At 41.7% G+C, this 17,667-nt stretch overlaps 1 protein-coding gene across 2 annotated transcripts in view; it reads left to right on the top strand.

Annotated features, from left to right (window-relative positions):
* Positions 1–17,667, top strand: part of LOC138629917 (endonuclease V-like) — a 50,575-nt gene that overhangs the window by 19,766 nt on the left and 13,142 nt on the right. For both annotated transcript variants that reach the window (XM_069713914.1, XM_069713913.1), the window contains one exon: positions 2,813–2,882. In XM_069713914.1, coding sequence (XP_069570015.1) covers positions 2,813–2,881 — 69 coding nt within the window. In that variant the 3' untranslated portion in view covers position 2,882. The remainder of the gene's footprint in view (positions 1–2,812; positions 2,883–17,667) is intronic.

The raw sequence follows: 17,667 nt of genomic DNA, 5'->3' as shown, positions 1-17,667 counted from the left end.
TAAAATGAACCCACGTTGCCTTTTGTTTTCTTACAGTTTCCCAGTTAAAAGTTTGTTTGTTCCATCCAACCACCCCAACCTCCACCTTACGCCGACTTTATCACTCCTTGTTCATTTGCGAAGCACAACGTGAAACCGACACAGCGTCCTCTGGTGGACAGACGGGTGTATTACGCTTTGGCTGCACACTCAGGGTGACAAAGATAACATTCTTGTATATAGCAGGTATAATGCTCGGTTTAGCTTGTTTATTAGCTGTAGCCGATGGAAGATATTTGATCACAAACCAAAGTATTGAGCAGAATAAAAGTTTGACCGGCTGGAACGGTCATTGTGATTCATCTTCTGGAGACCAAATTCAATTGCAAACTCATTGAATATTTATAGAGACACTTTTGTGTGCTCGAAGGTGGACCCTCTGTCTGACAGCCTGACGATGCCTCGGGCTGTCAAAAGTGGGGATTTAGTGCTTTTCTGTTTTTTAATGTGGGTGGGAATTGAACATGTTCTGGTTTTGGACTGTTGTTTGGAGAAAATATAAATTTTTAAACGTCATCGTGGGCTTTGGGGAACTGTGATGAATATTTTTTATCGGGTTTCTTAGATTTGATAAAATGTGAAAAAAAACTATTGAAAGATTAATCAGTGATGTAAATACTAAGGACGAGTGAGTGCACTATTATCTGTATCTGTATCTGTTAAACCAACAAAACTTTCTGTAGCTGTACTCGGAGGGGGCGGGGTTTAGACCAGAAGTGGGTGGGAACTAACTGGAAGTTGTCCATTTTGTGCCTGAAATTGATTTGGGTTTACCAGAAATTGCTTAATTTATTATTTTTTTTAAGAAAACTATTTAAAGAACAAGTTATTTGTATTATAAAAGTTGTTATATTTATTGTTATTGTTGAGCTGTAGTGAGAACAAATGTCAGGCTAGTCATATAAAAAAATAAAACATAAATAATAATGTACTTTAATACCAGCTCTGATCGGCACAATGAAAGCAGTTTAACTTTCCCCGTTCGTTCCTCTTTTGAAACCGAAAGCTTCCGTGTGGAGCAGCCCGTTGACTGACGACAACGCGAGTCAATGTGTTTAGTGGAATTTGAAGGGAACAGACAGGTCTTAGAGGAGAAACTGAGTGGAAGAGAAGCTCAAGGCAGTCGCATCAGACACCTGACGGGCTGAAACATCGGTGCAGATTGACACCGGCGCTCCACCGGCGCCGGCTGCACCGGTCGGCGTGTGCAACTTTTCCGAAGGTGGTGAGAGGATGTGACTGATTTAAAGCAGAGCTCCCCTTTGGGGCCTGGAGGCTGTCTAAATGTTAATATATGGCTGTCTGACATTCCGGACGGTGGAGGAGAGCTTGGAGGGAGATGTGAGAGTCGCCCCGGGTTGGAGATGAGAGGGAGATCTGCAGGAAGAAGTTTGATTAGAGTGATAAAATGGATTTGGCTTGGGAAAAGAAAAAAACAACAACAATGGAGCGAGGGAAGGTGAATTCCTGGAAGGAGGGGCATTATAAAAATGATTTGGTAAAGGAAGGATGGATTTAGAGAGGAAGAGGGAGCGAAGCAGAAGGGCATAGCTGCAGGGCTTCACGGCCTTTGGGGGGATAGAGGATAAAGACCTGCCCCAGGCCAGTGGACCAAAGCCATTACTCTGCCAGTGTTTATGTTTGTGTGTGTGTGGCCTGGATGTATCAGAAGCCCCTGCAGAGAGCCAGCTGTGCACATCTGCTCACCTCTGCATTTCCACCTTGCCAGGAGCCGTGGTCCAGGAGAACCGGTTCTGAACTGATTCACTTCAGTTTGTTGTATTTTTCCCTCCAATTTTAGAGAAAAATTATTCTTAGACTGTTGCAGTATTTTCCCACGCAGTCTTTCAGAGTGATGAACTTCACACCATCTTCACTGCTGAGAGACTCTGCCTCCCTGAGAAACTCTTTTTATACCCAATGATGTTACTGATCTGTTGCCAGGTAACCTAATTAGCTGTGAGATGTTCCACCAGGTGATTTATTTCTTTTGTCTGTCTTTTTTTTTTTTTTTTACTCTGTCCCAACTTCTTTGAAATGTCTTGCTGCCATCAAATTCAAAATGAGCACATATTTTTCATAAAGCAATACAATTTAGCAGTTTCAACATTTTATATGTTGTCTTTAGTCTATTTTCAATTAAATATGGGCTTACATGATTTGCAAATCATCACATTCTGATTTTATTTACATTTTACACAGCGTCCCAACTTTTTTGGAAGCGGGGATATATTTGTACATCTTGAAAACACTCTTAAGTCTGTCACTCGTGTTTAATGACGGGACGTTTCTCGTTGATAATATTGTACATACGATGCAGTTTCTGTTGTTCATGTCTGAGCTGAACATGGATCGTTCTCACACGCCTTCTTTCATCACTACCAGCTTGAATCTGAGAGTTTAAGATGTAGTTAATGCCAATTAATGTCATTTTGAATCCCCTGAAACTTGTTTTCTGAATTTCTAAAATCTAATGATGTTTGGAAGAGGACGCTGCCTCGGAAATCTGTCTGCAAACAGACGACTGTGTCCCACAGTGATTTATGTTGTTTGTACGATTTGGCAGCAAACAGAAGAGATCAGATTGTTCTGGCACTTCATTTTAATTTCCGACTTTAGAAGTATTCGGGGTGTAAGAGAGTTCCTGCTCGCATCCGATCGCAGCCGAGCAGCAGAAAGAAGTCGTGACAACTTGTTAAATGTGGAACCTCTCTTCCTCTCACCTCCTGTCTTCCTCTCTCCATCATCCACCCTCCCTCCTCCTCTTCCTCAGGCCGACTGTCGCTCCAGAGAATACCTTCGTATCCACTTTCCAGCTGCAGCCACCTCAATCAAAGAATGAGGTAAGTGGCAAATTCAACACGTGGGTTCTCACACGTCTGTGTACACACACACACACACACACACACACACACACACACACACACACACACACACACACACACACACACACACACACACACACACACACACACACACACACACACACACACACACACACACACACACACACACACTTATGAAGTCTTTGTGCAGCAGCAGTGATTTACAGTCTTAAAATAGGCTTAAGAGCCACAGCTAGTGACTCATCAAGGAGACTCCCCCAAATCCCAAAGTAAAGCCCGGCTTGCTGGTAGAAAGCCAAGTCATCCTCATCTAATTTGCTGTTCAGATTAAGCAAATCTATCATGGAGGAGTGTAAACAGAGGACAGAAGGGTCTTCAGGAAACCAAAATTGTTTCAGAAGTCTTAGTTCCTGCTTTATTATCTTCATTAGAGTCGAGACGGGAGAATCGTAAAGCTGTAAAACGGTACAAACATCTGTTTAGTCTCAACTGCACCGGCCCTGATATCTGTAAGGAAATATTTTTTTGTTATGCTTCATCCCACATCAGCAGGGAGGTCAGAGGTCAGCGGTGCAGGAGCGGTCCTGCAGCTGGCTGGGGATTTCATCTCTGAACTCGCTCTGATCTCAGTGACAGTAAATAACTCCATCCTGCCGCAGCGGAGCGGCAACGTTTTTAAGAGTTTAAGAGCCTCTGACGGGTTCTGTGCATTTTCAGAGGTGCAGAGGTGAGACGAGGACGCCGCAGGTTAAGGCAGTGAGGAGAGAGGTGGAGGATGGGGAGAGAGAGGAAGCCTTTTGATCCCGTGATCTTCATCTGAAGTAACAGGCGGTACTGCAGAGTTTGACCCCACCTTCCTCATTTCGGATCAAAGCCGCAGACCGTTGGCGCGCTCGGATGCTTCGAAAAACTCAAGCGTCACTCAGTCTCAACCCTCCAAACGCGAGCGCCGTGGAACGTGCACAGAATCGGCACCTCCGGGAGGACGGAAGTTGTGAGCTCGCACTCGCACTGTTTGCTCGCACGCAGGCCGAGCGCGTTCCCTCTGGCATCCCCCGGATCCCCCCCGCCCCCCACCGCCCCGCCCCCCTCCTTCGCCCCCCACCTGCTGGGAAACATAATGGGATGTCTGTGTTCATCCGCTCAGAAGCTCCCTGACGATTGTGAATCCTCTGAGCGCGCTCTACGCTTTGATCAGCCTCTCTACAAAGAGACGGAGACAGGGGAGGGAGGCTTTGTGCTCAGTCGGCAGGGCTGAAGCCGGGCTCCTCCAGGCCTTAACCCAGCTTTACCCTCGCGCTCATCCAGCGGGCCGCGGGCGCTTCGATCCGTGCCCCAGCAGATAGAGCAGGAGAAGCATGTGCTTTCGGCAGGTCATCCCTTCATTTACAAGCACGGCTATAATGCGTGTGTGTATTGCGGAACATTTTATTGGATACGTGACTAATTAGGTTGGTTTGTCTGTTTGATATTTTGCGACCTACTGAAGATGTTTCAGTTGAATAAAGTGAGAAGTGAAGCCGTAGATCAAAGAAGATGTCAGCAGGTTATGGTGCCTCCACGTGGCCATTTTTTAAAACACTTTAATTTAACTCCGTTTTATTTCTACTGCGGCAAATCACAACGCAACAGGTTATTTTCTGGGCACTTAACATGTTATACGGAGGAACCCAACAACTCAATAATTAACAAAGGGAGCGGCTGCTCGGAAAACACTCTCCTTTAACAGAAAGAAAAAACAGAACCAGGCTAAGAGGCGGGCGGCCATCTTCCTCGACAGGTTGATGGGAGAGCAGAGAGAGAAAAGAAGAGCATAGAGATCCAAGACATGAGCTGTTTGTGTCACAGACCACAGACATGCAGCAGATCTGCAAAATAAACCACAGAAACTACTGGTTCAGCAATTTAACAAAAACCGAAATAAATTTTGTTACTTTAAGAAAAGACTCAAAATTGATGCAGCAGAACCAGAGCCGTTGTTTTTTTGTTTTTGTTTTTAATTCTGTGCCTTCTTGCTGTGAGTTATATAATTTTGTAACAGTAATCAGTTGAAAAGTGTGAAAAAGTGGGTTAAATATATACTTATAAGGGTCCATTAACCATTTATTTATTCAATTTGTATGTTGTGGAAATAACGTTAGATTAAAAATGTTCATTTTGATCTTTTAATTTTCCATGTTTTAGAAATAACAGTGAATTAAAAGTGTAGTAAAGATGAAGATACTTAAGGCCGTGATTATTAGGACATCAGTGAATAATGGTGGAGAAATCTCTGAGGTTATTAAATAAAGAAATGGACTGAAGCGCCACACAGTCGTGATCAGTTTAGATAAATAAGCGGGATCCCTGAGGAGTTTGTTTTAGCTGCTTTTCCACAAAACAGCTTCAGATTCCTGTATCATCTTTTGATATACAGTAAATCTCACTTTACATTAAACTCTGCTGACCTCAGTTTACTTTTTTTTTTTTTTACCTCACTTTGTTTTAATTTGTCAAGAAAACTTTTTTTTGGAGCGAGCTAAAAAATTCTGACCCAGCTGAAGGTTTTTCCACGACACTTGTTATAACTTTACCTAGATTACCCACAAAGCATTTCAACTGTGGACAGACTTCCTCTTTCATGTTTTTACTCAAAGTACGTGAACCCTGATGAGTAGGAAAGATATACCTACTGAGTGAAACTTTCTTTTTTATTGTAGAAAGAAATCATTTTGTGTCAGGTGTCAGATACATTGTGGTAAATCAAAACTACTAGAAAATAAACTATTATCCTGAAACAAAGACAGAAAATCTAAATAAGGCAGATGGGTAAAAAAAAATAAAAACGGTTTAAAAATCAATTCTGAAGATGCGAGGTCCTAACAAATCCTGGATTGTTTAAATTTCCACTAATGTCAAGAACGGGAAGAACAGGATGAGTTGATGTCTACTCGTGCTGTTGTTGCACCAAAATTGATTGATATTAATTCTAAAATAAAGTTTTTACTTAAATACATTAAAAATAAATAGATTTAAATCCACTGTATTGGTGTTAATATCCCGTTTTTCTGCACGTAGCATCCCTCAGTCTTGTCACCAGTTTGCTGGCCCTTTAATACAGCAGAGAATACAGCTGTGAGGAGTTCCTGGTATCTGATTTACAGCACCAGAATAATGTAATCCCACTGTACTCCATGTAATTGTGGTTGGTTTGATATAATATTATGTCAAAATCCTTCACATTCCCAGACAGGAAATGCAATAAGGTGATTTCATTTTTATTGTTACGTTTTTGTGAATTACGTTTTCTTTGAAAGGCGGGCTATGTGATCTCTGTGTTTTTTAGTTTTCAAATGTATTTGGTGCTTAAAAGTTCGCGGAAAATAGCCGCTGTAGATGTAGTAGTTGCACAATAAATCATCTTTGACACTGGTAACATGGACATTTATGTCCAACCAGATTAGGTCATGTATCAGAAGCATTATACATTAAAATCTCTGTCTCTTTTCAACATAAATCCGAAGAAATCTCCTTTCAGGCACATTTTGCACATATTTAGATTTAGACAGTCTGTCTGTTGTTGTTGTTTTTTCCTGAGGTAGGTGTTTCCCTCACGCGAAAACCTATTGGTCCAGCTAGTTTGATTGAACGGCCATCCAGCCAATCGCAACCAATCGGACCAACCCACCAGGAAGTGCTTACGTTTGAAGTTCGGTGAAAGTTGACGACGTGCGGAGCTTTTTTTTTTGTCTCCAGCTGTGAGTACAGGGGACAACATCAGAGGTAGGAAACGACTGTTTAATTGGTTAGAAATGTAAAATAGTGTTTCGTCTCGTTATGCGACGTGTCAGCTGACATTTAGTTACTGAACATGAAATGAAACGGGCGGTTTTAATCGGTGTGCTAACTAGCTTAGCAACCTCAGACAATCTAAATAGAAGTTGTTTGTTGTTGTTTTTTTGGATATTTCCTGCACTTTTAGTATTTATTGTCTCTCATCTCAGTTATCTGATAATTCGGTGTGTGATAGTTTGAGAATTAGTTGTTTTCTGTTTGTTCTGTAACAGAAAACTGTGTTTCCGGTCGTTTGGGAATTTTATGGAATATCTGAATTTTCCAAACTCTTTTTCTGACAGGGAAAGTTTTTTTAATCAAAATATAATATTTTTGATGAAGTTAAAAAAATAATAATAATAATATTATTTCACGTGGGACCTGCATTCATACGTGGTTTTTTTTTTAAATCTTGTTTTTATTTATTTATTTTTTTATACGTGTTTTTTTTTTAATCTTGGTTTTATTTATTTATTTATTTTTTATACGTGTTTTTTTTTGTCTTCTTTCTGTCAATAAATGTGAAGGTCCTCTTGCATAGTGTGTTTATAAAGGCCTGGTTGTGCGGCATCATAGTTGTACAGTAGGTTTAAGCAGCGAAAGGTTTTTTTTTGCACTGAAAACACCCGTGAGCTTGTAAATAAATGGGAATATAATAATGCGGTTGTTTCTTGTCCGCTCAGCACGACGTCAGCCTGGTTTTCTGTTCATTATAAGTTCAGTGACTTAAAGCTATTTTTTTTTTTTTTTTTTTTTAAAAAAAGCTTAAAACCTACTTTAAAAAAAAATTAAAAAAAAATAAAAAAATCAAATAATCACATCAACGCATCCCTGTTACTGCTTTGTTCTGCTTGTGTCGGACGTCCCGTCGGCAAAAGCGGCATTTATCATGTAATTTTGAACCGCTATCATTACAACGTTTGTTTACTATAGAAATCTGCCATCAAAACGATAATCAAATACGGTTAAAACAAAGCTTAACGTGAAACTGTAGTGGGAAAAACACGCGTGGGTGCTTGCGTGTTATAATGACAAGGGACAACATCGAACCGGCGTTACGTCATCCAGAGCAGAACAGATCCCGCAACACTTCTCGGATGGAAACGGTCTAAACGGAGGAGGATGAGCCGGTTTAAATGAATAACGCTTGACCAAAGAGTCGCTGCGTGTGTTAGTTGCACACACACACACACAAAAAAAAACAACGAATCTCCAAATTCTTTCCTTTTTCGTTTTATGGCTCCGAGCTGTACGAAGGGGCTCACCCGGAGACTCGATGAGGTCAAAGCAGACGTTCAGGTGGGACGTCTCCGGCCACTGAGTGGGGTTATTGTACCAGCTTCGTGCCGGCCGGGAGACTGAAGGGACTGAAGAGGAGTCAAGTTCAACTTTTTTTTTTTTTAACTGCGTGTTCTACGGCAGGCAGAATGAACATATATTGACCTGACAGAGTGTCGTTGGCTCATTTATAACCTAACATAACAAACATTTCTAATAGTTTGGTTTTGTCCCACTGTTTTACATTTTGGTGGCGAGTGTCGCTCGGATGTGCGAGGCTTATGTGTCCAACCCGTAGAAACCCCTTCATGCTCCACCACTGCGTGTAAGCACAATCCCATTTTAAGACTCGGTCTCTTCACAAGATGGAGAGAGAAAGGTTGAAAATCCTTCACCGGCGCCGATCCGATCCGGCTCGACAGCAGACCCGGGGTCTGTAGCAGTCCCTGGGTGGCGGAGGAAGAGAAATAGAGTTTCTGTCTCCGTCGGAGAGAGACATGAAAGACGGAGCAGCGGGAGAGGAGATGAAGAGATCCAAGAAGAGGACGAGGAGGAGGGAAACAACGGGGGTTTCACAGAAAGAAGGAGAGCAGGAGTTTGGAAAAATCAATGAGAGAATGAGAGAAGTGAAAAAGGAGTCGAGACAAGAGGATAAAAACTTATCGGAGGTTCGAGGGACGGAGTGACGTGCCGGTTGTATTCTGGATTGAATTTCCTCTGTTGGCATTGATTGCTATTATTGCTGCGAAGTTTTACCGATAACCTGAATTATTGAAAGAAAAATCTTCACCTGGTGAGATTTCTTCCGCGTTATGAAATCCTTCCACCTCTGCTTTCGCCTTCAGCGCCTCTTTCTGCTGTTTCACTGTCTCTGTTTTAGGATTCGTTCTTTTGAACACAGCAAAAAGTTAAACAGGAATCATCCAAATACAGTCTGCCATATTCACATAATTAATTTCTTTTGTATGAAATAAATACCGTCAGCCGAAGTGGTGCTGTGAAAGTAATCAAGACTATTTGGGATTAATAGATTGGGTTTTTTTTCTCCCTAAAATCTTTTTAGTGTTTCATGTCATACTTTACTGTAAGATTAGTCACTGGTGGGAATTATTGTGACAATACAAGTCTACAATTTAGGAACAATATGTGCAAATAGAAACGGGGGAAACTGGAATTACACAGGAAAAATAATCTGACAGACATATACCAGTTTAAACCTGCTGTAATTTATATTTTTAGTGCACTAAATATGTTTCCATCTGCTTCTTTTCTTTGCATTTTTCAATTTGCGCGTAAAAGTAAGTAAGTGAGTGGAAAGGCAAAAATATCACCAAAATGTTTTTACACTTGGACGAACATTTTTTATTAATATGTGAAACTAAATTGAACTATTGGTAAAAGTAAGCTTCTAGTTTAGTTAGTCCCTCTTGTAGGAAATTGCAGTCACAATATTAAACGCAAATTCAAGCAATCGCTGTGATATTTGCAGGATCTTGCAATTTTGCAAAAAAATTCACAGAATTTTTCTGTACAAAAACGTCATCAACAGAAGCTCCGCTGAAAGTATTACGGCAAAGTAATTTCTAAATAATCTTTCCATCTAAAGCTCAATTTATTAACAAAAATAATTAAATAATAACCAGCGGACGTGTGGGAAACGAGCAAAAAAAATTTTTTTTTTTTAAATAAAGTCAACTATTGACACATTACTGGATGGAAACACACCTTAATTGGTTTTTATCTTTTGATGACTTTCTGGAAATTCAGGTAAAGTTTGCGCTACATTTGAATGCTCTGTGGTGACACATCTACAGAGCATTTTCAGCCACATCCCAAAATGTTTAGCTCCCCTTCGGCTTTATGGAGCTTCTTTGCAAATATCAGCTCATTGCTTTGGCTCACTCTCAAATTCTCGTAGTGTCACTAAAGCTACATCTACAAAGCTCTTAAAACCCCACTGGTTACTGTTCCCCCTCAGTTTCACACAGCAGACAGTCCCAGTCTGGCGACCACGGCGCAGCATTCAGCAGCTATTTCCTTCACGAGCTGGTGGAGACCAAAAATGGAGCTCAAATATTGGACCACCAAAAAAATGACTCGGATAAATTCTCCCGCGACTGATGTATCTACTGAAATATATACACATATAAATATATATAAGCAACTGTTAATCAAAGAGTTCATCTTCTCAACTTTAGAAAAAATATGTAAATTTGAACGCATCAGTTCAGATTTAAACTGTAAGAAAACACATTCTGACTTTATTTCAGGTTTGCACTTAATGCCGGAAAACAAACGCAGCATTAACGGTCATCGTTTACCTGCTGATTATTTCTCTAATGTGACAGCGACCAGAAATATATTATTTTCCCATATTATTTTCATTTCTACTTTTCTACCATTTGACTAATTTATTTTAATGCAGTGAAAGTTTGAGGAATTCATTTTTACTGTATTTTTGCCTACCTTTGATTGTTTGAATTTACCCCATTGTAAACCATTTACACCTGTCTCTTTTTCAAATTAAAAGGCATCCTTTCAAGTTAAAGGCCCTCCCACATTTCATACACAGCTCAGCTATAAGCTAGTTAAAGAATACTATGGTTTTGTTTTTGATTTTTTTTTTTTTTTTGCATTTTGGGGTTGAGGTTTGTGTGTTGATATTTTGGCCTTTATCGCAGCTTTTTATAGTTTTTTTTTTTGTTTGTTTTTTTTCTGATGTGACAGCGACCAGAAATATATTATTTTCCCACAGGTAGTTTCATTTCTACTTTCCTTTAATTTATGAACAAATATTTTTTGGCATTTGACTAATTTGACAGTGGAATTTCTAAGAATATATTTTTGCTCTATTTCTGCCTACCTTCGATTGTTTGATTTGGTCGACGTCTCGGCCAATAAACAGCCAGAATATCTCCCAAACGATAAAGTTTCAGTGATATCACAAGTTTCTGTATATTTCGGGTTTATTGTTTCATATTTACATTATACCACTGTAGTACCGTCCTCGCAAAGTTTCAAATAAGCCATCGGGAACCTATTTGAATGAATGACTGGAGATCGGTACCATCAACATCACGCCGTTATACAAATTTAACTGGCCTTTACGAAAAACATTTAGAAAATGTCAAGGAAAATGTTGGGAGAGGCACTCGGGCCAAGGTCGGACCGCCGAGCTCTGTAGGGAGCAGCCGCGCTCATTAAAAACTTACAGCGGTACAAGGACACGGCTTGTTGCCGGAGATGCTATTCAGTTTTGAGTATGAACCGGAGGACTGAGCTTGCAGAGGCAGTCGGCGAATTACGTCTTTTGTCATTTTTGACATCCATTAAACAGACCATATTGAAACAAATTTAAATGATAATTATTCATTCGTGAGCATTAAGAACGGGTAAATAAACAGCAAAAACTTGCTGTGGTGGAAGAAGCATTTTACTTCCTTTACTCTAGTTATAGCAATCTAAAAATACTCCATCACAAGTGAAAGTCCTGTATTAAAAATCCTGGAAGCATAAAGTTACATCAAATGGAAATACTGCAGTACAAGTACCTCAAAACTGTATAAATGTACATTATTTAAGTAAATTGTACTTCGTTACTTTCCATCACTGCAAAATTAGTGTTTTGACGACCCCAAACTCTATAAACCCAAATGTCTTTTTATCTTTAACGTGTCATGACCTTCACATCAAATTTACACCATCGGTGGGCCAAATGCCGTGACTTCCTGTCTCTGTTTCAAATTAAAAGGCATCATTTCAAGTTAAAAGCCCTTCCACATTTCATACGTAGCTCAGCCATAATCTAGTTAAAGAATGCTGTGATTTTTAGCATTTTGCATTTTGGGGTTGAGGTTTGTCGATTGATACTTTGACCTTTATTGCACCTTTTTTTTAATATATATATATTTTTTGAGAGAGTTTACAGGGAGCGTTCAGGAGCAACAGGACACAAAACTGTCAGTGATGGCGAAATATGTGAACTACTCTCTCACTGAGCTGAAGGGAATCCATCTGGTTTGTTTGTCGTTTCTTATTCTAAAAGTTTTAATGTGAGATTCCATTTAATATTATCTTTAAACAGAAAATATCAGTTGACACAATATCGCTTCCAAGATGATTGGGTCTATATATATATATATATATATATATATATATATATATATATATATATGTGTGTGTGTGTGTGTGTGTGTGTCGGGCACTCGGCCCAGACATGACCCAGACTGTGGAGCAAACACTTCAGACTGCAACTCTGCTTCTGAGGGACGCTAAATAAAACATGTTCAGGAGAACCAGGGGCACAAGGCTTTAATCATTTTTTTTAAATTTTTTTTATTTTTTAATATCCAGCTACCTTAATGCTCCGTGTCCGTCTGTTCTTCTCTCTCAGTCTTGCTCTTACTCGCAGTGAGTTCAGAAACTTTAGCGTAGAGCGTTAGGATCGTAACAGATTGTTTTGTAAGTGTAGAAATACGAGCAGCGAGGCGTCCCGGTCCGTTTACACCGTCGCACATGGACCCTCTTCTGCGCAGTTAGTTCCATCTCTGGTTTATTCTGCAGAGTCCATTAATTCCTGTAATGTCCAATCAGCCCGTTTTATATGCCGCGTTAGCATACGGCCCTGAATCCAAAATATGTTCCATTGCTTCCAGTTTTAAAGTGCTCAGTAGTTTAACTGTCTCTGCATCTGGGCTGTTTTTTATTTTATGTTTTTTTTTTTTGCACAATTTATGTTTTCTGTTTGTGCGCCCGTGGAGCACGAACATGAAACATAAAATGCTCCCTGTTCAATTTGATGCAGAAATCGAAGTAGAAATGATGATGAAGCCATTTCTTTTTCTCTTGAGTATGAATCCCTGTAAAAAAAATAAATTCTCGTTTCCTATTTCTCATTTCGCCGCTTTACTTTCCCTCGTTTGTTTAGGTTCCTCTGGCTCGGCTTCATCTAAACGCATTAGCGCGTCGTACATATTTAGCTCTCTTTTAATCCGTTCCGCGTGACTCCGCCTTCATCTGGCAGTCAGACGCGATCGCTGGCACCTTCTGCTTTGTTGTTGAGATATTAACAGATGGAGTCGTTATTAATTTGAACTAGTGAAGGGCAGTTTTCAGCCAAGACTTTTCTCTTTTTTTTTTTTTTTTTTTTTCTTATTCGACTCGAGCATGTTTTGGTGTCCGTGTTTTTAGGACTTAACCGCGGGCCGCCTCGAAGCGCGTCTCCCTTCCTTCACTCCTCCCCGCGGAGAGAGTTGCACAGTGAGCCTGAGGCGGCCGACGAAGCACAACAACTGTGTGTGTGTGTGTGTGTGTGTGTGTGTGTGTGTGTGTGTGTGTGTGTGTGTGTGTGTGTGTGTGTGTGTGTGTGTGTGTGTGTGTGTGTGTGTGTGTGTGTGTGTGTGTGCGTGCGCGTGTGTGTGTGTGTGCGTGCGCACCATCGGCGTGTATTTGTGCGTTTATGCATTGAAGTGGAGCATTGGGAGCATGGGATGATGGGTGAGGAGATAAATTGCGAAAAGGTCAGGAAGTGTAAGGATGGCTGTTTATTTATTTTTTTTGTGTGCGCACGCATGCTGATTCAGGGGGTCGGGGAGCGGAGATGACGAGGGAGGGAGATAAATCAAGAGATGGTTTGAAAGTTAAAGGGTGGGTGGGAGCAGCGGGGAGAGATGTCGACATGGCATCGTTGGACTTTGAAAGAGTTTCTCTCCCTGTTCGCGCTCCGTTTCTATCGGCGTTCTGTCATCTGTAGCCGCGCCGACGGAGATACAAATGGCACAAGAAGGAGAAGAAAAGGGGAGAGTAAAAAAAAATAAATAAAAAAAGTGCACGATGCGCATTTGTAGAGCAAACCCTGAAAGACCGACTCCCTTGGATAAAAGGAGGAGGAGGACGTCGGGGGAGTTTCTGAAGGGGCAGCCGCATTCGTTTCATCACTCCCGGCCTCGCGCAGAAAAACCCTCAACGTCGCGCCCTGCGCCCGCCTCGCCTCGCCTCCCTCCGCCGCGCAACACTCAAATATTGATAAATTGTCGCCACCCGCCTCATTTTTCACCCCCGGACGTCTCATCGTCAAACACATTGACACAACCCCCCCCCCCGTACACTCCTCAGCAATAACGAGAACAATCGCTGAGCCCCGGGAAGGACAGACAGGCCAGACAGAGGGAGAGAGAGGTGGGGGGTGGGGGGGGCTAGATAAAAGTAAAATAAAATAAAAAAGATGCAGCAAACATTTTGATTCGCTTAGTTTTTAACAGACAGCTAGAGAAACCGATTCCCAGTGACGCAATCGCTGCCTTACTTTATTCAGAATACAGTTCAAATTAAACGACAACTTCCTGTCTCATGGTGAAACGTCAAATTTTGCCGCGGCGACGTCTTTCGACGAATATACTATACACGCGCTTCTCAATATATCATCAGAAACGTCTTCAGGCTTTGATGAGCCGACTTGATGTCGACGTGATCGACCAGCTCGAAGAAGCGCGTAAAAGTATGAAAAAGTTCATTTCCTGTTGCCAGCAGGTGGCGCTGCGACGTTGACCAAATATTACCACGCCGGCGTCTTCAGGGCGGGACTTTTATGAAACGTGCAAAAAGTTTGAGGACGGTCGGACAACGTACATCAAAATCAAATTCTTTTAATAACTTTTCATCCCAGAGGTGTTAAGAGTGCACAGAACAAATTTCACGTCGGTCCGGCAAATTCTTCAGGAGGACTTCGTAAAAGTATTCAAGACATGCAAAGTTCGTAAATTTCATTCAAAATGGCGGACTTCCCGTTCAGTTGCGGTCACGGTGCCAAGAGACTTTTCTGTAAGGTCCGGCTACGCTTCACGTGTCCACCAAAATTGCGTGCATGTAGGTGAAAGCGAGCCTCGAGATCTCGCTGTAGGGGGCGATAGCGAGCCATTTTTTTCCTTTTTTTTTTTTAACCTGCAAATACTTACATTTAAACCGGGGCTGATTTTTGTGAAAAGTTTTTGAGCATAATAATTCCTTGCGTTATATATATATATATGCTGTTTTGCTCTGACTCCACGCGCTGTTAAAGCTCCAGGTGGATATCGGTGAACCTGAGGCCCAAACCTGCTCCACCGAATTTATGTTAACGATCACAATTTTACAAGGTTTATTTATTTATTTTTTATTTTTTTTTGCGTCGGATATCGAGGGAAGGACGTTTGTACCGACGTTTCGATTATCTTCTTTATTTATCGGCCTGTTCAAGAAAAAAAAACGAGTAGAAACCACAGAAATGAGGAAATAATGCACTTTTTTAATGGACACGGCCAGAGTACGTACGTGTCCGTCAAATTTGAGTGTCGGTATTAAGGTTTCTGTGTGAAGTTAATACGTCAGAATTTGAATTATTGCCAAGAAATATTGGACGTATGAGAAACTAGTCTTGTTATTGTGCTGCATTGTAATCAGGAGGAAAAAAAAAAATCAAGTTACTGTACAATGTGAGAAAAATACAGCTAACATGATAGACAGGTGGAATTAAGTACAAAAACACATACGAGTGAGAATGCACACAGTATAAACAGTATTTTAAAAAGTGCAAGTGTACTAATACAAACAATATTAATAACTGCGTTATTGTACCGTGCAGTGTTAAATGTGATGAGTTCAAAGACACGCAGGGTAAGATTTAATGTTAATATTGTCTATGAGGGGAGTCTATGTCACTTGGGAGGGTGCCTGAAGGGCTGAGTACAAAACTGACTGAATTTCATTGGTATTATCTACTATCATTAAATGCCTTTGTCATTTGGTACCAAATTTCAATACCGGTGAAAGCAACAAAAAAAAAACCTCACTTAAACCTCCACGAATTACATTACAATTAAAAAAATAAATTAAAAAAAAAATCCACCGCCAAAATCAAACACTTTTGATCGCAACAATCACAAAAAATAAATAAAAATAAAATCTGAAATCCTGGAGGAGCCAAACGGCCTTGTTTATATCCGATAGAAACACTCACGCCAACATCCCACCTGTGTGTCTTCACCCCACGAGCCGTCCGGGTGTCTCACCAGCTTCTCGCATGCCCTCGCTGCAGACCAGAAAATCAATAGGGCCCTTTTTTTCTTCTTCTTCTTCTTTTCTTCTTGCCGGCGTAGGCTTCTAAAGACGAATCGATCGAGTCCGATCTATTGTAATAAAGATGCGTCGGCCTCGGACGAGGCGGAGGAGAGAGGAGGCGCCCTCCGACGAAGGGGTTATTAGATTTTCCTGGCGAGGCGAAGGGAGGCTCAGCTCGGGCTTTGGTTTTCATCGAGTGGCTGCTGCGTGAAGTCCACCGCTGCTCAGTAACTCCGCCGGCGGGCCGCCGCGCTTCAGTCGGCGCCGTCGAGAACTCGGATTAACGCTCTCGCAGCTCACAGCGTGGCAACGTAACGCAGGAAATACAGAGTCCCGGAGGGAAAAGATGACGTGGGATATCGTCCAAGGCATCGAGGCAGAATTTGAAATCAACAGAGAGAAATTAAACGGAAAATAAATATGAGACGTACAAAAGTAAACGGCGTAAGAAATGAGTGACGGATTAATAAAAGGCAAACGGAACAGCCTCCATTTTAAAAGACCTGAGAGTTTCAACAGAGTTGTGGGTTACCTTTCTTTTACTGTACACGCTCCCTCTTTCTATTACACACACACACACACACACACACACACACACACACACACACACACACACACACACACACACACACACACACACACACACACACACACACACACACACACACACACACACACAGCATTACTCACTGTAAAGAAACCCCGTGGCCTCCGGTTTCAGGCATCACGCCCACTGCAGCTCATTTGCATCGGAGTAATACGCCGTTTTTACTACGGGCGAAGGCAGGACCGTGACTTGTTGGCGTGATGAGCGGTGAATCAGCGATAATGTTTCAATCGAATTTCACATGAATGTAGTATTATTATTATTATTATTTTTTTTAATTATTATTATTGTTTTTTTATTTCATCTCTGCACATGCAAAACATCTGCCACGTTCCTCGATCCAGGAACGGCACGGCGGCGCAATATAACACGCAGCTCCAGACCATGTAGAAACACGCTGTGTGCGCGGTGGTAAATGTGAGCCGGGCCGCAGGTCCGTTCGCCGTCGAGGCTCGGCTGCCGCATGAAGCCTGCGCTTCAGCGTTCGACGTGCACCTTGAAACAGTCCCGTCTTTCTCTTTCTACCTTCCTCTTCTCTTGTCTGTTTTCTTTTTCCTCTCTTCTCAACCTTTTCCCGTCTGCCTTTACCTCATTTCACTTCCCTTCTCGGCTGCCTCCCCTCCATCACTCCGGCACACAGCTGTCAGACGTGGCAGTGAGTCCTGTCGCTGCGAGCCAATCAGAATTCGGGATGAGGCGAGCGGGGGGGGGGTGGGCTCTCTCTTCAAAGCGACTGTCAGCTATTGGTAAGCAGCTGCTTTGGAGCAGGAACCTTGCGGAGACAGGTAGAAAGACAGAAAGACGGACAAGGCTGACGCGAGGCAACCGGGACCGAAAACTTCTCGCCGTTCGTTGACGTCCGTCTGCTCGGAGTTGCTGATTGAGTCGGGACGCGGCAGTTCAGTCGGGAGAGGTGGATTTAGATCAAGATTTAAACCCCGAAAATATGACACGAAAGCATCTCGTGCAAGATCTCTTTTATCCGTCAAT

The sequence above is a fragment of the Brachyistius frenatus genome, unplaced genomic scaffold, assembly GCF_029030835.1.
Source record: "Brachyistius frenatus isolate BFR_SWC_R1_liver_20210118 unplaced genomic scaffold, ASM2903083v1 Contig_123, whole genome shotgun sequence".
NCBI lineage: Eukaryota > Metazoa > Chordata > Actinopteri > Embiotocidae > Brachyistius > Brachyistius frenatus.
The sequence above is the reverse complement of the archived record's forward strand: the minus strand, read 5'-3'. Positions and strand labels throughout refer to the sequence as shown.